This window comes from Bidens hawaiensis, unplaced genomic scaffold, assembly GCF_021521415.1.
Source record: "Bidens hawaiensis isolate Kalapana, Puna unplaced genomic scaffold, B.hawaiensis_p1.1 tig00009160_1, whole genome shotgun sequence".
Classification (NCBI taxonomy): domain Eukaryota; kingdom Viridiplantae; phylum Streptophyta; class Magnoliopsida; order Asterales; family Asteraceae; genus Bidens; species Bidens hawaiensis.
The window spans coordinates 520,442-543,713 of record NW_027491674.1 but is presented as its reverse complement, the minus strand read 5'-3'; the positions used below and the strand labels follow the sequence as shown (position 1 = coordinate 543,713).

General features: G+C 36.3%; 1 protein-coding gene across 1 annotated transcript; it reads right to left on the bottom strand.

Moving 5' to 3' along the window:
* Nucleotides 1–10,542: 10,542 nt before the first annotated feature.
* Nucleotides 10,543–17,256, bottom strand: LOC143531416 (protein TPX2-like). Its single transcript, XM_077026719.1, has 15 exons — nucleotides 16,984–17,256; nucleotides 15,418–15,531; nucleotides 15,089–15,320; nucleotides 14,917–15,001; nucleotides 14,764–14,814; nucleotides 14,175–14,272; nucleotides 14,025–14,100; nucleotides 13,877–13,939; nucleotides 13,685–13,771; nucleotides 11,923–11,981; nucleotides 11,779–11,833; nucleotides 11,591–11,710; nucleotides 11,435–11,509; nucleotides 11,245–11,343; nucleotides 10,543–10,692 (listed from the first exon to the last, which is right to left on the bottom strand). The coding sequence occupies exons 1-14, from the start codon at nucleotides 17,240–17,242 to the stop codon at nucleotides 11,278–11,280; spliced, it is 1,440 nt and encodes a 479-aa protein (XP_076882834.1). The 5' UTR covers nucleotides 17,243–17,256; the 3' UTR covers nucleotides 10,543–10,692; nucleotides 11,245–11,277.
* Between the last annotated feature and the right edge of the window lie 6,016 nt (nucleotides 17,257–23,272).

Below are 23,272 nucleotides of genomic sequence, written 5' to 3'. Positions count from 1 at the left end.
TGAAACACATGTCAACTCGTTTAGTAATCCTAGATCTATGTATAAATGGTAAAAATAAATCAAACGCAATGATTTTCAATGATATTTGTTAACGATTGATGGGAATATTGTTAGCCTGAAGAGTCGTATGCATATATCAATCAACTGCACCATTTAAATGTAACGATTTGATGTTTGGTGGGTCAGAGTTAGTAGGCAATGTGTATACGAGCATATTGGTACCAAACTCGTGTTGTTTCATTTTGATTTGAAGGATAATTGAAAATCTGATACGTGTTGACCAATTGTGTTCTTGACTATTTTGACTCTGACCTCTAAGTCAAAGTTTTGGATAAGACTAAAGCACATTTGTCATGACCAAACGAATTGTTGGACATTCGTTAGAAAGCCATAACGAATGGGACACATTCGTGTGTCTTGATAATGAAAGAACCCCTCATTCATCCTATAGGAATCACGAATGACCTTATTCATTCGTGACTCGTTAATTCGTCATGAGGAGACAACGGATGGAGACATTCATTATAGGTACGTACCTTCGCGTTCTCCTATAACGAATGAGCCTTACATTCATCTCAATGAAAGCACGAATGACCTTAGTCATTCGTTATACTCAGATCAGGCCATTCGTCATAACGAATGACACTTAGACCATAATGAAGAATACTTAACGAATCAAACCATTCGTTATAACGAATGAAGTCATTCATCATAACGAATGAGTTAGCAATAAAATATTATTAAAGAATTCAAATGGAAATTTTGTTAAGAACAGTTAATGAAAATATGCTTAACCCCAGCCAAGGGCTCTGCCCCTTGGACCCCGCTAGGGGCTGCCGCCCCTATGACCCCGCTGCCAGGGGCGCTGCCCCCAGACCCTCGTTCGTTGAAGGTTATAATAAACTAGAATTACGATATGGGTAGTGATAGTTAATTGATACGTGTAATTGTCATACAGTTAGCCGTGCCCGGTTAAAGAAAGGAGTTACCATTAACTCTGAGAGGAACCGAGTTCAGGTGAGTTTCTAGCCCCATTTCCTTGTTATGTTTTCGGGACTGTGTGCATACTCGATGCGATTAGTTAAACACTTACCCTAAGTGGTAAGTGTATGCCTTATATGATTTATGTGATAATGATTGAGATTATGAATGAATGATTATGGGTACGTGAAGGATCTTCGAATATTTCACGTATCGCGAGGAAATGTTAGTTTTACATAAGATGCATGAATGATATATGAATGATTAAGAATATGTATGAATGTATATAATAGAATGTACGTTTAAAGAAGCATATGTATGGTTGTATGGAAAAAAGGGACCAGAGCCTAATAATATATGAGATACAAGGGACCAGACCCCAATAAAATCTGAGCTAGAGAAGAAAGGGACCAGCCCTAATAATATCTGAGATAGAGAAGAAAAGGACCAGACCCTAAAAATATCTGAGATAGAGAAGAAAGGGACCAGACCCTACTAATATCTGAGATGGTAAAGATAGTTATGTATGTATTATGAAAGTATGAAAGTGTGATGGTATGAAAGAATGTATGATTGAATGTATGAGGGTATGAAAGAAAGAAATAAAGTATGTATGTACGAATGAAATAAAGGTAACAGGCTAAGTATGTAATATTTATCTTCGGATACGTATATATGTAAGTATGTGAATGTATTGTGTGTTGCCTGATTAACTAGAACTCACTCAGTGTAGCTGACTTTTAGTATGCACGTAGGTAAATAGACTGAGTCTGTTGGCTTGAAGGGGGGAACATGGAAAGATTGAATAGGCTAGCCTCTGAAGATTTGTCATGATATCATATATTATGTTATGTTTTAAAAGACAAGTTATGAATGTTTGTAATTAATGGTTGACCTTATTATTATTCCGCGAAAGTTTTAATTAACTCTGATATTTAGAACTGTGTTTATGAGTAAATCCAATATCAAAGTAGGGCACCGGGATCAGGGCCTTGCAAGTTGGTATCAGAGCATAATTTAAACAGAATTAAGCATCCGACATGCTTAGACTCGAACAGAGAATGGGACGTAAGTAAGAAAAGAAAGAAGATGCCAGTTCAAGAAAGTTGTGTATCATTCAAGCAAGCTAAGTAAATGTAAAGTACATGATCAATGCATGTGTAACGTGAGAATGTGTAAGAGAGTTAGCTTAATTGCTAGAGAGAGGAGTATATGATTATATGAACTGTTTGATAGTCTAACTGTTTAAGTAGAACTAGCACAAGAGGACTCACAAAGGGAAGTGTACGGAGAGTAACGTGATCAGCTAATCACAGCTGGCCATTGTTATTACCTGTTATCCTTACTATCCTTGTACTAAATAGTTCCTTGAGTGATAACGTTGTGTTTCCTTATTGAATACGAATGGCTGGAGCAAGAAAGTTCGTCGGTCAAGGAGGTCGCACTGGATGTTGTGGTAGGCCACGTATTTGTCCAAGAACCTTCTGTAGAACCAGTTACTAACACCAGAGAGGAAGGAAGTGCAACTAGGCGGAATCCGAGCAACAATGAAAGGTATCAATTGGATCCTGCGGTGCAAAGCCGTCATTGCTCAAGCTGTAGTTGCTGCAGTGAAGAACCTGCAACCTGAAAAGTATGCTAGAAGCCATGTGAGGACCACTGAGAGGGCAGGGGATGATGGTAAGAAAGTTGATGATAGGAAAGGTGATTCGAGTGACGTTCGATCTATGAAAGTTGGTGAGAGAAAGAGAGGCCGAGGTGGGTGTAACTATAAGTCGTTCAAAGGTTGCAACCCGCCAAAGCTAACTAGTTTGGGGTATGCAATCGCTACTCTCAAATGGATAACCACCATGGACAAGGTTATCCGAATTAGCGAGTGTCATCCCGACCACGCAGTGGGTTATGCCACCCAATCATTCGGAGACGAAGTTATGTACTGGTGGGAGTCGGTGAAGCAGAGAAAGACTCAAAGAATTTAAGGCTATGATATGGGATGACCTGAAGGAGTTATTGATGAGGTGGTTATCGTGCTGATGCTGAGGTTGAAAGAGCTGAGATGAAGTTTCTAAACTTGAAGGCGGGTAAGATGACACACCGCGAGTACACTACTGAATTCAACCGCATGTCTAGGTTGGTTCCTGACATGGTGAATACTAAGGCCAAAAGGATTAAGTGTTATATAAGAGGACTACCACAAAACGTCCGCACTTTGGTCAGGACAAGTAAACCTGCTTCTTTCGACTCTGCTGTTGAACTCTCGGATATGGATTACGATGATCTGGCTGTGGATGAGGTGGTGGTGGAAGAGAAGAAAGAGAATAAATGTGTTGTTCCTACTAAACGGCCCGGTACTCAGTTGCGGAACCCTAGGGATAAGAAGAAGAATGTGTGGGAGAAGAGGTCATGTAAGACGTGTGGTAAGATGTACGGTGGTGAGTGCAAATGGGGTAAAGGTATGGATGTTTGTCACAAGTGTGGTAAAGCTCACGGTGGAGAGTACAGGCTTGGGTCGAATGCCTGTTACAAGTGTGGGAAGGTGGGGCATTATGCTCCAGATTGCACAACAAAGCCCGCATGTTACAAGTGTGGCAAGATGGGTCATATGGATAGGGAGTGCACTGATGAAGCGGGAGGAAGTGGAAGGAAGGATGCTGAACAAGCTAGGCCAAGGACTAGGCCTACATGATGACTCAAGAGCAAGCCAAGCAGATTCCTGATGTTGTGGCAGGTACGTTTCTAGTAAACGGTATTACCGCTTCAGTATTGTTCGATTCAGGAGCAAATAAAAGTTTTGTGGCTACGACATATAGTAATTAGCAAAAATGAAATGTTGTCTTGTGCCTGAAACTTTTAAAGTAGAAATAGCGAGTGAGACCTCGGTTAGAATATTGAGAATGGTTAAGGATTGTACGATAGAGTTAAAAGGACGTGAGTTCCCTGTCACCCTGTATGTTATGACCTTAGGAGGATTTGATGTGGTTTTGGGAATGGACTGACTATCTGAGTTTGAGGCTCATATAGTGTGTAAGAGTATATTAATAATGTTAAAGTCCTTGGATGGTGGTACAGTGATGGTTTATGGTGATAAAGAAAGTTCATGGATTAGTGTCATTTCGATGATAAAAGCCGAAAGATTGTTAAAGCGATGGTGCGGTGCCTACCTGGCGTATGTTGTCAAAGCTACGGCCGAGACGAAAGAAGTGAAAGATGTTCATGTTGTGCGCGACTATCCAGAAGTGTTCCTTGAAGACCTTCTGGGGTTGCCACCGGAGCGTGAGATAGAATTTCAGATAGACTTAGTACCAGAAGCACAGCCCGTCGCGAAAGCACCTTACCGCCTAGCGCCGTCTGAGATGAAAGAATTGATGTCCCAACTGCAAAAACTCCTCGATAAAGGTTTTATAAGGCCGAGTGTTTCCCCGTGGGTCACACCGGTCTTGTTTGTCAAGAAGAAGGATGGAAGTATGAGAATGTGTATAGACTATCGTGAGTTGAACAAGCTTACAGTGAAGAACAGATATCCGTTGCCACGGATTGATGATTTATTTGATCAACTACAAGGTTCGAGTTGGTTCTTGAGAATAGACCTTATATTAGGCTGTCATCAGTTGAAGGTGAAAGAGGCAGACATCCCTAAGACAGCGTTTCGGACGAGGTATGGACACTACGAGTTCCTCGTAATATCGTTCGGTCTAACGAACGCTTCAGCAGCATTTATGGATACGATGAATAGGGTATGCTATCGACCGATGTTAGATAAATCAGTTATCGTGCTCATTGAGGATATATTGATTTATTCAAAAAGCGAGTCTGACTGCATGGAACATCTAAGAGAAGTATTTAAGGTTTTGAAGGAAGAGAAACTTTATGCTAATCGAAGTGCACGTTCTGGTTGCGTGAGGTACAATTTCTAGGTCACGTAATCAATCCTGAAGGAATTACCATGGACCCAGCTAAGATTGAGGCAGGAAAACTCCATAGAACCCGACTGATATAGACAGCTTCTTATGGTTGGCTGGCTATTATAGGAGATTCATTGAAGGCTTCTCTAGAATAGCCGCACCATTGACCGGAATGACCCGGAAGTCTGTAGTATTCAATTGAGGTGAGTTTCAAGAGGAGGCTTTTGAGGAATTAAAGAGAAGGCTCACACAAGCTCCATTCCTTGCTCTACTCGATGGTGACGAGGATTTGGTTGTTTGAACTGATGCCTCGCATCGTGGATTAGTTTGAATGTTAATGAAACGAGGAAAGGTGATAGCTTATGCGTCCAGACAGTTTAAGGTTCATGAGAGTACCTACCCGACGCATGACTTAGAGCTAGCAGCAGTAGTGCATGCTCTCAAGATATGGAGACATTACCTATATGGTACTAAATGTACTATTTACACTAATCATAAAAGTTTGAAGTACTTCTTCAAGCAGAAAGAGTTGAATATGAGACAGAGGAGATGGTTGGAGTTGATAAAGGACTATGACTGTGACATCAAATACTATCCCGGTAAGGCTAATGCAGTTTCTGATGCGCTAAGCCGTAAGAATGAAGAAGTCATCGCAACTAAGAAGTCGTATAAGTTGTTTATTCTCTTTAAAGAGATCATCAAAGTATAATCTGGTGTGCTTATAAATGAAGGGCTAGTGAAGAATGAAAGAATCTTCGAACAACAGGACGAGCTGATGGAAAACAGTCATGGTGTGAAGACTAGGTTTGATCGCATGTGGATTCCACACCATGGAGATCTCAGATGCCGAATCCTAGATGAAGCTCATAAGTCAAGATACTCGATCCATCCAGGATCCACCAAGATGTATCAAGACCTAAAGAGAGACTATTGGGGGCCGAGTATGAAGAATGATGTAGTAGATTATGTTAGTAAGTGCTTAACTTGCTTGCAAGTCAAAGCAGAGCACTAGAAACCTTATGGAAAGATGCATCCTTTGGAGATACCTGAATAGAAATGGGAACACATCACCATTGATTTCATAACTAAGCTACCGCGTACAGCTAAACATCATGATACCATTTGGGTGATAGTGGACCATTTGACTAAAAGTGCTCACTTTCTGCCTATACGAGAGGCTATCTCGTCAGAAATATTAGCAAATGTGTTCATAAAAGAGGTTGTAGCTAAACATGGAGTGCCGGTATCGATTGTGTCTGATAGTGATACTCGTTTTACCTCAAGATTCTGGAAGAAGTTCCATGAAGCTATGGGAACAAGATTAACCAACAGTACGGCGTATCATCCTCAAACAGATGGGCAGTCTGAAAAGAGTATCCAAACCCTTGAGGATATGCTACGTGCTTGTGTTTTAGACTTTGGAGGAAGTTGGGATGACCATCTGCATCTTGTAGAAGTCTCTTATAACAACAGCTACCATTCGAGTATTGGTATGCCACCATTTGAAATGTTGTATGGTAGACGTTGTACAACTCCTGTATGTTGGGAGAGATTGGTCAGAAGGAGATTGGAAGCCTAGAAGTTGTGCAAGAAACCTCATCAAGGTTCGATCAAATCAAGGAAAGAATGAAAGCTGCTCAAGATCGTTAGAAATCGTATGTTGATAAGCGGCGACGACCAGTCGAGTTTAACGTTGGTGACAATGTGATGCTCAAGGTCTCGCCCTGGAAGGGAATTATACGTTTTAGGAAGAAAGGAAAGCTAAGTCCAAGGAACATTGGACCGTTTAAGATTGTTGATCGTGTGGGTGAAGTGACTTACAAGCTAGATTTACCCGAAGAGTTGGAGGGAATTCATTCTACTTTTCATGTTTCTCATCTAAGAAAATGCCTAGCTGATGATATGTCACATGTGCCATTAGTAGATATTGAAGTTGATGAACAGTTAAACTATATCTAGCAACCTTTGGAGATCGTTCACCCCAAGGAGAAGCAGTTTCGTCATAAATTTATCCCTTTGGTGAAAGTGATATGGAAGCATCGTAAGGGATCAGATGCTACTTGGGTTGTTGAAGAAGAGATGCGCAAGTTTTACCCAGATTTACTAATGGTTAGGTTTCGGGGACGAAACCTCTTTAAGGAGGGAAGACTTGTAACATCCTATTTTTGATGATAATAATAAAAGAAAATTCGTTCATTCAGTAACGTGTCGTGTATCAGATTAGATAAATAAACTATTAGAGGGTGGGCTTGGTCATTAAAAGATGGAATAAGATATGGTAATGGGCCTTAGGTCCACGGGCTTAAGGGAGTATAAATATCCCTTAAACCCTAATCTTTTCCATTTTTATCTATCTCTATACCATTGCCTACACCTTCAAAACACACACAAACACTTTCCTTTATCCCGAACCAAGATCCGAATGTGAGAACCCGAGCTCGATAGTGTTAGAGCATTGTAACGAGCCAAAACGATATCAAGACTAGATCGTGTTCGTAGATCGACTCGTTTAAAGGTACGTTATAATGAAACACTTGTCGGCTCGTTTAGTAATCCTAGATCTATGTATAAATGGTAAAAACGAATCAAACGCAATGATTTTCAATGAAATTCGTTAATGATTGATGGGATTATTGTTAGCTTAAAGAGCAATATGTATATATCAATCAACCGCACCATTTAAACGTAATGATTCGATGTTTAGTGGGTTAGGGTTTGTATGCGACGTGTATACGAGCATATTGGTACCAAAATCGTGTCGTTTCGTTGTGATTTGAAGGATATTTGCAAATCTGATACGTGTTGACCAATTGTGTTCTTGACGATTTTGACTCTGACCTCTAAGTCAAAGTTTTGAATAAGACTGATGCACATTCGTCATGACCGAACGAATCGTTAGACAGCCATAACGAATGGGACACATTTGTGTGTCTTGATAACGAATGAAACCCTCATTCGTCCTATAGGAATCACAAATGACCTTATTCATTAGTGATTCGTTCATTTGTCATGAGGAGACAACGAATGGAGCCATTCGTTATAGGTACCTTCACGTGCTCCTGTAACGAATGAGCCTTACATTCGTCTCAATGAAAGCACGAATGGCCTTATTCATTCGTTATACTCAGATCAGGCCATTCGTCATAACGAATGGGACCATTCGTCATAGCGAATGACACTTAGACCAAAATAAAGAATTCTTAACGAATCAGACCATTCGTTATAACGAATAAAATCATTCATCATAATGAATGAGTTAGCAATAAAATATTATTAAAGAATTCTAATGGAAATTTTGTTAAGAAAAGTTAATGAAAATAAAATTTTTCCAAGCTGACCTAGCAGCTTAACCCCAGCCAAGGGCTCTGCCACTTGGACCCCGCTATGGGTTGCCGCCCCTAGAACCTCGCTGCCAGGGGCGCTTCCCCCAGACCCTCGTTCGTTGAAGGTTATAATAAACTAGAATTATGGTATGGGTAGTGATAGTTAATTAATACTTGTAATTGTTATACAGTTAGTCGTGCCCAGTTAAAGAAAGAGTTACCATTAACTCTGAGAGGAACCGAGTTTAAGTGAATTTCTAGCCCCATTTCCTTGTTATTTTTTCGGGGCTGTGTGCACACTCGATGTGATTAGTTAATACACTTGCCCTAAGTGGTAAGTATGCCTTATATGATTTATGTGATAATGATTGAGGTTATGAATGAATGCTTGTCGGTACATGAACGATCTTCGGATATTGCATGTATCGCCTGGAAAGGTGAGTTTTACATAAGATGCATGAATGATATATGAATGATTAAGAATGTGTATGAATGTATATAATAGAATGTACGTGTAATGAAGCATATGTATGGTTGTATGGAAAGAAAGGACCAGACCCTAATAATATCTTAGATAGAAGGGACCAGACCCCAATAATATCTGAGATAGAGATTAAAAGGACCACCCTAATAATATCTGAGATAGAGAAGGTAGGGACCAGACCCTACTAATATCTGAGATGGTAAAGATAGTTATGTATGTATTATGAAAGTATGAAAGTGTGATGGTATGAAAGAATATATGAATGAATGTATGAGAGTATGAAAGAAAGAAAGTATGTATGTACGAATGAAAGAAAGGTAACAGGCTAATTATGTAATATGTATCTTTGGATACGTATATATGTAAGAATGCGAATGTATTGTATGTTGCCTGATTAATAAGAACTCACTCAGCGTAGCTGACTTTTAGTATGCACGCAGGTAAATAGACTGAGGCAGCTGGCTTGAGAGGGGGCACATGGCAAGATTGAAGAGCCTGGCATCTGAAGATTTGTCATGATATCATATATTATGTTATGTTTTAAAAGACAAGTTATGAATGTTTGTAATGAATGGTTGACCTTTATTATTATTCCACGAAAGTTTTAATTAACTATGATATTTAGAACTGTGTTTATGAGTAAATCCAACGTCAAAGTAGGGCATCGGGATCGGGGCCTTACAAATCATAATTAAGCATTGTACAGAAAATGACCTATTTAGCCGGGTGTCACACTCTAGAATCAACCTCTCTATTCTTTGGGATAGAGGCACGGTGACCACATCCCACCATCCCCAGACACTACTAATAGCTTTGCTATTAATGAGATTTTTACTGGGTATGATTGATTGTTACGGGGGAAGAACGGTGCAACTTATTGTCATCGCCACATCGCCTGGGTTCCACACTAGTGTGTGTGTGTGTGTAGGGTAGGGTTAATGTAAAAAACAATATTTTTGTGAAAAGAATAAGAATAGATCTAGGCCCTTGGATCCATTTTTGTAAAAAACAATAGTTTTCGTTTATATATATATATATATATATGTGTGTGTGTGTGTGTGTGTGTGTGAGAAAGTTAACTAAATTAACGTGTTAATTGTTAGAATTAAGTAGATTAATTATGTAATTATACATACCATTTTTAAGTTATGATGCAACAAATTTTAAGACAATTATGCATATTAAACCGAAGAAGATGATGCACAAGAGTATGAAACACAAGAATGCAAATGATAAAACGAGTAAAAAGTAGGAGTTTGTATGATTCAGCATAGTTATGAAATTATATGGTTTGTGGATAGATTTTTGTAAAAATTGCATGAATGGATGAAAGATTCAAATGACTTTAAAGTCTTCAACTTCAGCATGTTTTAATTTCATTAATTGCTGGCGGTTGGGAAGGGTGTAAACAATTTAATGGCTTATATTTCATCTACACACCCACCCTAATACCAAATGACAAAAAGCATTATCCCCATTTGGCTATTTGCATAGAATGATATAAGTGTATAAAACATTTTATTGATAGTGTTGCAGAACCAGTTGTCACACATCGATTAACCAAATCCCCCTTCGTGTCACCAAAACACTGAACCCTAGCAACTGAAACTGCTCGGTTATGAAAAACAAAAAACCAAACATTAGTTAATAGGTTCGGTTTCATACAATGATGTTATGTATCTCGTGAATTCGCATCTTACAACCTTCAATGTGCAACTCCAACATAATAGGTTCGGTTTCATACAATGATGTTACTGCAACACATGGTTAAATGCAAACTTAGTTTCTTCTTTGTAAGAGACAAAAGTGCTCTCACTCATCGTAAAAGAAAGTAGAAACTAACCATTGGTTAGCTGTACATCTTTTGTTTATGTGGCATTTTATTAACAAGTTTGGTAGGATCCATATGTGCCGAAAATAGATGTCATAATGTTCTGTTCCATTCTTTGATCTCCCACTAATGACTTCAACATTTAGATTATATTAACCGATTCCCAAGTTTCTGTTTCAATTCAAAAGTAAGAATAAAAAATGTTATACACATGTTCATTATAGAACCATGAGAAAACCATTTTACGCAGTTTGGAAGTCAAATATCATGGCAGATAAACAGAATGGATAACATGGCTACTTGACTACCTTGTTTATCACAGTTAACAGCAACATTTACATGTGGTTACTGTAGTTAATATCTACTTAAAGACCCTACGTATGTGCGTATGGTGAAAAACATAAAGTTGTCAAACACATAAACTTAGATGTGAAACTTCTCAAAACTATGATGTTTTAGTTTATTATTTCAAAATTTACAATATTTTAGTTAACTACATAGATATTGTTTTTCCTAAGTGTACAGTACAATGTATCACGGACTTTAAAAGTTATACTCACCACTAGAGGGTGTGATAAAGGAAACATTGTAAGCGAAATATATTTTGTTGTGGAAATTAAAATTAAGAAAAAAAAGATTTGTAGGTGTAACTAAATGATTTAGATTTAAATTAAATTAACGAAAACAATATGCTTTAAAAAGTTTAGCATTTACTTTGTTTACCTGCTAATGATTGATGATGGAATGCTTCAGTGATCACTTTTTCACTGTAGAAACGATTCTGTTTTTATCCAAATTTTGTACTCTGTTTTCTTTGGAAACCTTGTGCTATTATCATATGCAACTCAGTAAAAGGTTTTAGAACGCAAATTTTAATGAAAATATACAAGTTTAATTAAGGTTACTCAATTACCTTTGAAAAAATTGAGGGAGCCCTAGCCAACCTAGGCTTGTTTGCTTGAGAACCAGATTCGGATGCCAAAGAGAGCTACAAACGAAAATGTTTTTTTCAATGTTTTAGACTTAAAAGGTTTATAGTGAGACGGTTATGAAAAGTAGAAAAATATACATTGTTAAAAAGGTCAACTGGTGGAACATGATGAGCTCGTGTTTCGGTTTGAAAATTAAACACCATAGCTACTGTAGTCTCCCTCTTGCTAGTTCTGAAATCTCCTTTAGTTGAAATTTTCTGCATTCACAAAAATAATGCAGCTTTATTATTTCAGAATTATTTGTATTTTTTACTGAAATCAATACCTTTTTGTTAAGGGTTTGACAATCCTCTTTTATTGAAGCACCGATAACATGTGGTCTGTAGAGATGGAACAAATTAAATCATATTATACATAGGTCATTTCAAATAAATATCAAACAGAATTAAAAATATATATATAGAACTACCCTTTTGATTCTCTACTGCTACTTTCTACGCCGAATGCAAAACTAGGTTGCAGCGGTGCCTGTATAATACACAATTTTCTCTTAATCTTAATTATAAAACTTCCAAAATTGATATGTGATATGAACGGGTATACAGCCTAGCCGCTCATGAGTTACTCAAGATCGGCTCACTAAAAGTTTGAGTCGGCTCATTAAGGAGCTCAAGCTCGAACTCATTTGGAGGAAATATAATAAACCCGTCTCAGCTTAACTGGGCTTGTGAGCATAAAGTCATAAAAATGTCTATTGATTACATAAATATGATAACTTTCATAAAATATAAGAGATATTGGTTTTTAATACTCCCAACTTTCACATGTTGGTAGATATTGGTTTTTAATACTCCCAACTTTCACATGTTGGTAGATAGCACTCCCAACTTTCATCATATTTGTTTTTGTCACTCCCTCACTAACTAACGTAGGAGTGTTAGAAGTTGAGAGTATTAAAAACCAATATCCCTTAATAATAGACATATATTACAAAATATATATTATACATATAATTATGTTTTAAATAACTCATGTATAGGGAAAAGTTTATTTTAGAAGACTAAATAATCGTGAGAACAAAAAGAGCATACCTAAATCGTTCATACGTTTATTTTTTTTACTTCTACATACAAATGTCTATGTTATGTGCATAAAGAAAACAATAAACTAATTTGTTCATATGTTTTTTTAATATTAAGCGCTTACCTACGCATAGGTTATGCATCGAAAATATACCTACACATGATTTACACATGTGAAAATAAACAAATTTTGTTTGTATACTGTATAGAATATCAAAAGAGATATATAAACATTGCATTTCAACCATTTTCTTGTATTCTGAAAATAAATGTGTGTGTGTGTAGTTGTTAAAAGTGATCACCTACTGCACCTAAACGGCTATTTTTAGGCGCAATTCTAGGAGCACTTTCCATTTTTTTGATTTTTTTCTTAATTTCTTTTGCTTTTTTACTGACCGATTCATAAGAATTACCTGAAAAAAGTCGAATTTACTTAATTTAATCCAATCTTTCTTTATAATCATCAACAATTCTTGATGATAAATGCTTATCTGATTTTTTTTATTATTGTTTAATAATTACAGTTGCAAGATTGCTAAAAAAAATAAATATGCTCATGTTTCTTTTAGTTTAATTTGCTTTGCTAAATTCCCATTTTATGATTTATGTTTCCTGTTACATGATTTAAACTTTAAAATTAAATTTTAAAGGTGGAGTTTTTAATTAGGAATGACTAAATTTTGATTATTATTTGTTCTAGATTTGGCAAATACGAATCTGATTTTGTTTAGAGAATGACTTCAATTAGTTGGTGACTGCATAAGTTATGTTTGTTGTTGATGCTATTAACTATTAAACTTTAATTTGCTATTAGTATCGGATAAATTTGGGTTTTGAACTTTTGGTATTAGATATTTTTTGGTATTGTAACTATGTTATTCAAGTTTTGGAATACACAATATATTTTTAATTATTTTTCATTGTGCGCTTTTTTTGCTCGGCCCCTCGCTTCTTTTTGTGCCTTGCGCCTAGGCCCCAAGCAAGACCTATGGCCCTTGAGTGTGCCTACCGCATTTAACAACTATGATATATATAATTAAATAAATAATAAATAATGATGGGGCCAAAGTTGAGCCTACACTAGCTCGAGCTCAGCTTGGCTCAGCTACACCCCTAATACTAATATCTTTATCAGCTTTAATTTCTAACCTTGGAGTTGTTGTCACAACATGCAGAAGTTGACGGTCCGGCAGCAGTGTTTTGTGCAGCCCTCTCAGATGTTTTCAAGTGAAATTCCTGGTAAGAAATATTAATATGATTCACAATGTAAATATTTAGTTACAGAAATGATTATTACCACAAAAACTGATAGAAAAATATAACGATCAAGACACAACTTACATGAAACTCAGGTAATTGTGGAATGCTTCTTTTTTGTAGTAAGAATGAAGGTGCCTCAAAAATCTGCACTTTAAGCAAATTAAAACAAATATTACATATATAAACATGAAGAAAACACATAAAATATTGTTGTTATGCAAGTACAAACTTTTCTGTTGAGAGGACGAGCTCGAAACCCGGGGGCTCGTGTTGATACATGCTCAGTTCCACTATTATCGTTTTTCCTAAAACCAAAACATTTAATTACTTCAAAATTGTCAAATATAAACATGTTTAATAACTAATATGTGAATTGAACCTTATTCTTTGTGCCCGTTGAGCGGTTGCAAGATCGGGAGATCTAGGAACAGTGAGTCGTAACCTACCACGACCTAAATTTCCATCTACATTGCCTTCCTGTAGTAAACCATAAAAATGTAAATGAATCAAACGAACATGAATGGAGCATGTGTCCGTATGTTTAAGTTACTGAACAAAAGATCGAACACAGACAATTAAACGATGGGCTCTCTTTTTCTTATTCGTTTATTAAGAAAATGAGTTATTTGTTAGTAATATAAACGAACAGTTCACCAACGCAAACAAACAATCATAACTGAACATAGATGAACAAACATAAGTGAACACCAACTAGAAGTAAACATGAAGATATATATGTTGGCCTAAAAGTTCAAATGATTATGTACTCAATCAAACATAAATGAACGTAAATGAACAAAGGAGACATATGTTTGTGTTTGTTCATTTATTTAATGAAAAAATGATTTTGTACATGTTTCATTTGTTTATGAAATAGTCAAACATAAAAGAAATTAACGCTGAACATAACGTTCAGTTCGCTCAAGCCTAGAGGGAACCACCAAATGTGTTAAATTTATGCAACTTACCCTTTTTGGTGCCTTATGGATAAAATTAGCTTGCTGATCTGTACCTGTTGCCTGTGAAGGAAAACATTTCAAATGTTCATAATATATGAATATATAAACAAACTACTATTTGTATGCACAATAATTAAAGAGGAATAAAAATTTATTTCTGACCTTATAAAAGTGGCCTCCCTCAACCTTTTGTCTTTTAGCAGCTTGGCCTTCAACAACTGAAGAATTGTTCCCTGAATTTTGAAACCTAACAAGAATATGATAAAAGTGATTTCAAAATAAGGATAATAGATGATTAATTCAGTAACAATTAACATAATTCAGCAGTAATTACCTGAAATTATCAATTAAACGCTCGTGATTTTGTTTAGCCAGTTGACTTACTGTTGGTTTCATCAAAGTTGAAGTCCTTGGAAAAGATGGTTTCCAAGTTGATTTTGTTTTATATTTATTGTAAGCATTTATTATGTTCTCTTTAAGTACAGTACTAGTAGACTGTTGGTTTTGAAATGCCACACTGTAATTCTTCAAGTTTAAAAGAACTCCATCATTTGCCACATCACCATCTGCAAGAGAATTAACAGATGGCAATATAGTAAAATCCCATCTGATATCTTATACTAAAATGCGACAAAAGTGACCAAAACTTGTATTGTGTTATACCTGTGTTGCCAAAAGCCATTGAGGAACTTTCAGGTGCAGTATGAGGAGCTTTTGACGATGTAGAACAGCTGGCGTTTTCACTTTGTTCTCTTGAAATCAGTCCGACCGCAAATGCTGAAAGTAAACAGCCGAATTAACAAGCAAATCATATTACAATCAACATGAATACAACCAAGAAATAATAACATATTGAAACTTCAATTGGGACATTAACTTCTCAAGTAAATGGACTCTGTAAGCCGATAATGATGTGTGAAAACAAGGACCACTCAATATAATAAATATGTGGAATATAGTGTTTATTTTCCTTAAACATAACATGGACCACAAGTACAAATCACTATATTCAACTGTGAGCTGCATAAGCCAGGACCAGAACCAGAGTTTACCCCACACTTGACAAGTAAACACTAACACAAATTTCTATTATTAGCATGATTTCCCTCAAGGTCAATCTGTGTGATTGTTACAGCAGAGTATCAATTATCAACACCAGTTCACTGCATAAAGTTAAGACTATTAAAGTCAAACCTAGAACTTCAAATTCAAAATTGACGTGAATGATTTACCAGAATGAACTAAGGGTGCCTACAAGTTGAGCCAATCACAAGCTACTTGAGCTTGGATCAATAGAAAGCTCAAAACAAACTAAGCTTTTTCAAGCTGGAGCCGAGCCGAGCCCAAGCCTCAAAATAAAGCTAATTTAGTTATCAAGCCCGAGCTCGAGCCTTGTATCGGAAGCTCATTTAGGCTCATCGGCCCTTGACAAGCCTTGTCTATTTTTAAGTTTTACCACTTTTGGACTTCTATTATTTATTTCACACTGCACAGCCGAGCTTTTGCTCGTTGAAGGTACTGGTGTACTACACAAGCTCGAGTAGAGCTTAGGCTTGTTTAAGGTTTTTCTCAAAATGTATAAAAATACTTAAAAACGTATATAAAATAACTAAGAAATAATAAGCGAGCTGAGCCCAAACCGTAGCTTTAAAAAACAATTAACTAGCCGAGCTCAAGCTTTAGAAAAAGAGCTCAACACCAGCCAAGCTCGAGCTCTTGTAAGTCAAAATGAGCCTAGTCGAGCTCAGCTCCATTCATTTACACCCGTAGATTTAACCTAAACTAACTAATGTGAGCATAATTTTCATAAATCAGATCAATCAACACCAAATCACTGCATACTATTAGACTTTTAAAGTCAAAGCTAAAATTTCTAATTCAAAATTGATGTGAATGATCTGCCAAATCTAACCTAAACTAACTTAAGCGAGTGTAATTTTCATAAATTGCTCGAAAAATGCTTGTTCCTTTCATCTCGGTTTGTAAACAAGCCAATCGTGTGCTCAGTCCTCACACTAGGACTGTCCAAATTGCTCGATGCTCAATCAAAAAATGCTCATTCGATTTTTGCTCGGTTTCTAATCTGGCCAAGCTTACCCTCGGCTCGGCTCGTGAACAGCCCTATCTTAACCTAAAAAACTATATGACCAACCTCAATATCCAGCATTAGATAAAATAAACATTTACAAAAGTACAAAATTATTAACAAAATTACTCTCTACAGCTTACGCGAAGGCGGATAGCTTTCGGCTGAATCAAACCACGCCTCGGCCTGACTGGCTTCATCACGCGTCTCGTCACGAGTAAAATCGAAGAACCGAGCCGCATCAAACTCGTAATCCACATCAATTGCAATTGCCGTAAACGTAAACGCAACGGCCGGATTACCATTACTGTAATCATAATGATAATCATCCTCCATTTCAACCTCCATTATCGAATTCTGTTGAGAAATCATGGGTTCAAATTGTGTAACTGACAAATGCATATAGAGTTGCGTACTTGTAGCGTTGTAGGTGTATAGATAGATATAATATATGTATGTATAGATTGTTGGGTACGGGTATTTAAAAGGCATTTGGGATTTCAAATGGAAGGTAACGTTAGGTTTTCTGAATGGACGAATTTGCCCTTGCTGTTTTGTTTGCTTGATTGGGTTTTCAAGTTTTGTTTTTGGGTTTTGGAAATAAGCTTTGAGGAGTGTGTTTTCGTGATATGTGAACGATGAGAATTCCCAAAAAGGATGAAATTAATAACATATATATTGGATTGTTTCTAGAAAATATACCCTGATTGTTTCTAGAAATTAATAACAATACCCTTTTTGTTTCTATTATTCGGCAAATCGCACTTGTGTTTGTATAATACATAATTTTCTTTTATGCCTTCATCTTGATTCTTTTAACCAAGGAAAGAAAATAAAAGGATAAAAAAGAAAAGGGAAAGGAAGGGAAGGAATTTTTTTTTTAATTAAGTATGTTCTTGAGCTGGAAGGAAATTAGAGGAAAGGAAATGATAACTATGTTAAAAAATAGTTATCCTTGATAATCATCCCATTTTTGGGAGGATAACTTATTAGGAAAATACATTAATTTAATCCCTCCTAACTCCTCCTACTTATTTCCTTTCAATCCTAAAAAGAACTCAATAACACCCATTTTTTAACTATCCTTAATTTTCATTTCCTTTCCCTGCTTTAAAAAAACTCAAGAACAGGGCGTTAATGTTGATATAGAACTTTTGAATCTGGCATGAAAATATAGGGGTGTAAACGAGACTAGCAAGTAGCAACCAATGATCGGATCGTAGAAGTTTGAACCGAGCCATCTCTAAAAAGTTTGGGTTGGGGCTTGAGCGTCAATTAAAGCTCATTTAATAAACGTGTTTAAGCTTGACTAAGCTCGCGAGCATAAACGTAATAACTTTCAATGAATAATTGAATATAATGGTATATATATATATATATATATATATATATATATATATTTGCGAGAAGTGATATTACAGCGAGAAGTGCAAGAAGTGAATGTGTAACTCCATTAATCATTAATTTTTCACTTCCTTGCTTATGATGTTACCTACATGTATGTAGGATGGTTGTATTTATGTTTTAATACACATTCAAACCTACCTATACACATACAAATGTATCGAGCCACATTGAAACCTACGTATCTACACACATACAAACATACATACACATATACAAACATACCATCTGCACGGGTACAAACGCACCTACACAACACACCTACACATAAGAAATTGAGTGAAATTAGGGATTAATGGAGTTACACCTTCACTTCTCGCTGGAAAAAAACTTCTGAAATGATTCAATACATATATATATAAATATATATATATATATATATATATATATATATAGGATTGATTTCTTTTAAGAACCGCTTTGAGTTTTAAGAACTCGAAAGAACTCATCGTAACAACTTTTTTTTCTGAATTTTTTTACACATGTGTAATACGTAAGTGTAAGTAATGTATAAAAAAATACCGTAATTTTTTACACACTGAATCGACTTTTTACACACGTGTAACTAAAGTTTAAACTTGTGTAATCAACAAAAATCTTTATTCTCTCTCCTGATTCATTTTTTAATCAAATATAATCTCAGCCACATATTCTTACTCATTTAATTAAATGTGTGGTCCAAAATTGAGTTCTTAAAGTTCTTACAACTAATCAAGTTTTCAAAATATATATATATGTGTGTGTGTGTGTGTGTGGGTACAATAATCAGTTATCGTACATTAGGTACGCGAGCTTTATAAACGTCGATTTAATTTTTACGCGGTGGCATAATCGTAAATAACCCAAAACTAATTCTACGATCTAATTCATCAATTGATTCATCAGACGTCCATCCATATCAATATAATTTAATCGTCGATCCATATCAAACTAATCTACATATTGACATCAAGCTAAATTGAGATATCTAAACCTAAAAATGTTTGTTACCTGCGAATAAACTTCAAACACAATCGGTCAATTTTTTTACAATTAAACAAACGATTGTTGTTTGTTCTTCAATTTTTCGTCTAATCATACAAATTTTAGCCTTTAATTTTATAGTTGCAACTTCTTTTGAAGAGACTTAACATTTAAACGTTCTGACAAAAAACGAACACCTTTAAACGTTCAAGTTTAGAAGTTTTGTACCAAAACTTTAGAAGTTCTAACAAAAAGGTTTAGAAGTTCTAACAAAAACATCAATCAATTATGGAATTGCAGAAATAAAGCACTCAATAGAGCTCTGATTAGGGTTCAAATTATTATGTTTAAACGTTCTGAAACAAAACTAAAGACCTTTAAACGTTCTAATACGTTCAAAGAAGTTCTAACAGAAAAAGAACATCTTTAAACGTTATGAAACAAAACCCATCACTCAAAACTAAAAATTTATCAACTGAAACTTCAAGTTGATGATTAATTAAGTTGATGATTAATTGGACCAATTTCAAAGTTTAATTGATCAATTAGTTCAACAATTTCAATTTCAATTGGCCAATTTTATCAAATGACTTGTGAACAAGTCGACGGAGGAAGATGGTGTACGGTGGACGGAATCATTGGATGGTGGACGGTGGATAGATCGTTAGATGGTGACGGATTGTTGAACGATCATGGTGAAGGTGGACGGAATCTATGGGAGCAGTGGATTAGATTTTATGAAAATTACAGTATTGCCACCGCGTGTTATTTGAAATCGACGGGGATACGAGTCACGTACGTAATGTACGATTAGGGATTATTGTATTGGATCCTTTATCTATGTGTGTGTGTGTGTGTGTGTATAGGGGAAAATTAACGTACATATGAAATTAACGTGTTAATTGTGAAAATCAAGTAGAGTAATTATAAAATTACATCATAGAATAATTATGTAATTACTCTATAATGTAATTACATAATTACTCTACAATATATAATTACTCTACTTGATTCTCACAATTAGCATGTTAATTTCATTTGTATTTGATCCAAACCCAATATATATGAGAAAGTAACAAATGAAATTAATGTGCTAAACGTGAGAATCAAGTAAAGTAATTATGCAATTACATCATAGAGTAATTATGTAATTACATAATTACTCAACTTGTATATATAATTACTCTACTAATTCTTACGTTTAACACGTTAATTTAATTTGTATTTTATCCAAACCCTATATATATTTATACTATATATAATGCACCACTCTTGAGCAAATTAAGACACTCCATTTTTAAGTAATTTACAAATTATTAAGCATATAGTACAACTTACTTTACATAGGGATAAAGTATTCATTCTAACACCAAATTTCACGTGTCTCATATTTCTTCAAATTATTTACAACATTGCCCCACTCAACTTTAATCAACTTTTGGAAATTTAAAGAATAACTACAACTTTGATCCCCCATATTTTAACTATATATTATTAATAGTTTCACTTATAACCTAATATCCCCCACCATTTTTAAACGGTCATAATTTTTTCATACGTTAATATTTTTTTTAAAAACTGCACCATAAAAACGATGCATTTAATTATCTGTAATTTGAGTGTGATATTGTCATAGTATGTTTTCAGTTAAATACATAACATTTTACGTAAGACGTTTGTGGTCTGGTTTTGATGGTTTTAAACTAAGCCGTGAGCCAAGCCGTTTTTTGTCATCGAAAACTGAAACCAAACAGTTGAAAATTAAAACCCAACAAAAACAAATCATTAACAATGGTTAGGTTTTGGTTTCATTTGTACTTCGATACTAAATTAAGTTTAAAATAAGAATTCTAAATCCACGGTTTCAAATGGAATGATAAGCACCCAAGAATCTCTTACGTGATTACCAAGGGTATGTATTTCCAGTTGCATCCCGCGGGCACTCATCTAGTACATAATAATACTTATAGTTATGTTATTGAAACTAACATTAGAAGTATATAGTTTAAAAGAGTATTATGATGAGGTTTCAAATTTGAAAAGACATAATTACCTTCTATAGAGGTAGGGTACTAAACCCACTTCTGAACAAGTTATATATTGTCCTGCTGAGTGGAGGGTTCAAGTGCCATACGGATACCATGGCGTTAGAAGAGATAACAATACGTACGATCGTATATAATAAACATTCCCTGACACCTCGGGAATGGTAGCGCCAAGATCTCCACCAGCATGGGACAAAAATGAAGAATATTCATCTTAAATGATGCCCAACCAATAAGGGATAAACAACACATAAATGACGATACTACCTAGTACGACACATCAATGTCAAAGGGCCATGATGCCCACCAACTCCCGATAACACACGTGCAGGGAATATAATTGGTGGGGAGCCTGACAAGGCAGTTGGCCATACACACACACACACTCTCTCTCTCTCTCTCTCTCTCTCTCTCTCTCTCTCTCTCTCTCTCTCCCAACGGCTACAAAAACCAGGGCATCACCTTCTTGAGGGTTTAAAGCTAATCATGACAAAATAGGGGCGGTAATAAAAATGTCTTCCCCAAAAACCATCAAGCAGGTGCAGACGTTGAATGGGCGATTAGTCGTGCTTAACAGATTCTTGTCGAATCACGAGGACAGATGCTTTCCATTCGTGTCAACATTAAGAAATTGCCTAAGAAAGACATAGTTTCAGTGGACAGTTGAGGCAGAAACTGCATTTCAGGAGATCAAATCCCTCTTTGCAGAGCTCCCAATGTTAACAACGCCAAGAGCTAGAGAACCATTGGTAATGTACCTAGTCGGCTCAGACAGGGCATCAGTGCAGTCATGCTAGTAGATAGGGATAACATTCAAACACCTATCTACTACATCAACCGCACACTAATGGGCGTGGAAACAAGATACTCAACCCTGGAGAAACTAGTATTGTCGCTAGTACAACCAGCGCGCCGATTAAGGAGGTACTTCCAAGGGCATCGGATCAACATTCTCACCAACTATGGACTGCAGAACGTGCTAAGCAAGCCAGAGCTATCAGACAGGTTGGCAAAATGAGCGATAGAGTTGGGGGAGTACGCCTTAGAGTATAAACCCAGGCCCATGATCAAAGGCCAAGTTCTGGCATATTTCATAGTGGAAGTACCGGCAGCACGGGAAGATGAATGCCGAAAGGAACTATAACCCCCAACTGAACAACAGAAAGAAAAAGTATGGCAACTATATACAGACGGGGCATCTAATGACGAAGGTGCAGGTGCGGGATTAAAAGTCAAAAGTCCAGAAGGTCAAGAGTTTACGTATGCAATATGTTTAAAATTCAAAAGCACGAATAATGAAGCAGAATATGAAGCATTTCTGGCAGGACTAAGATTGCCAAGAAGCTGGGGGCCAAGCATCTAGAAGCATATGTTGACTCAATGTTGGTAGCGAACCAAATTGAAGGCTCATACGATGCAAAGGACGATAATATGGCCTCATACCTAGCGCATGCCAAAGCGCTAATAGCGACTTTCGTTACATGCAAATTAAAATAAATAAAGCGAAGCGAAAATAAACAAGCAGACGCCCTCACCAAATTGGCATCGGTTAGTTTTGAACATCTTGCAAAAGATGTGCGTGTGGAGGTCCTGGCGAATCCATCCACCATAACTAGAGAAGTTTATGTATGCTCCACAGGCACACCTACCTGGATGACCAGAATCGTCAACTTCTTATCTTCAGGAGTCCTGCCGAATAGCAAAGAAGAGGCTAGGAAGATACGCCACAAAGCACTCAATTATCAATTGAAAAATGGTATTTTATACAAGCGATCTTATCTGGGACCACTCCTCCGGTGCGTTGACACACATGACGCGAGTTACCTGTTGCGAGAAATACATGAGGGTATTTGCGGGGTCCACTTAGGCACAAGAATGGTCGTGGACAAAATTCTAAATGCAAGATACTATTGATCTGGCATGCACGTCAGGATGGATAGATTAGCTCGCACATGTTTTGTGGCCATCCGCACACAAAAAAACACAAGCAATGCGAAAACAGGTTTAGTCTGACTTATGG

Excerpts from the sequence above, each read along its gene's own strand:
- LOC143531416 (XM_077026719.1), bottom strand. The coding sequence starts at position 17,242 with ATGCATTTGTCAGTTACACAATTTGAACCCATGATTTCTCAACAGAAT. Across the intron at positions 15,002-15,088 it reads CGTTTAATTGATAATTTCAG|GTTTCAAAATTCAGGGAACA; the intron begins GTAATTACTGCT and ends TATTCTTGTTAG. Across the intron at positions 11,344-11,434 it reads CTCCCTCAATTTTTTCAAAG|GTTTCCAAAGAAAACAGAGT; the intron begins GTAATTGAGTAA and ends TAATAGCACAAG.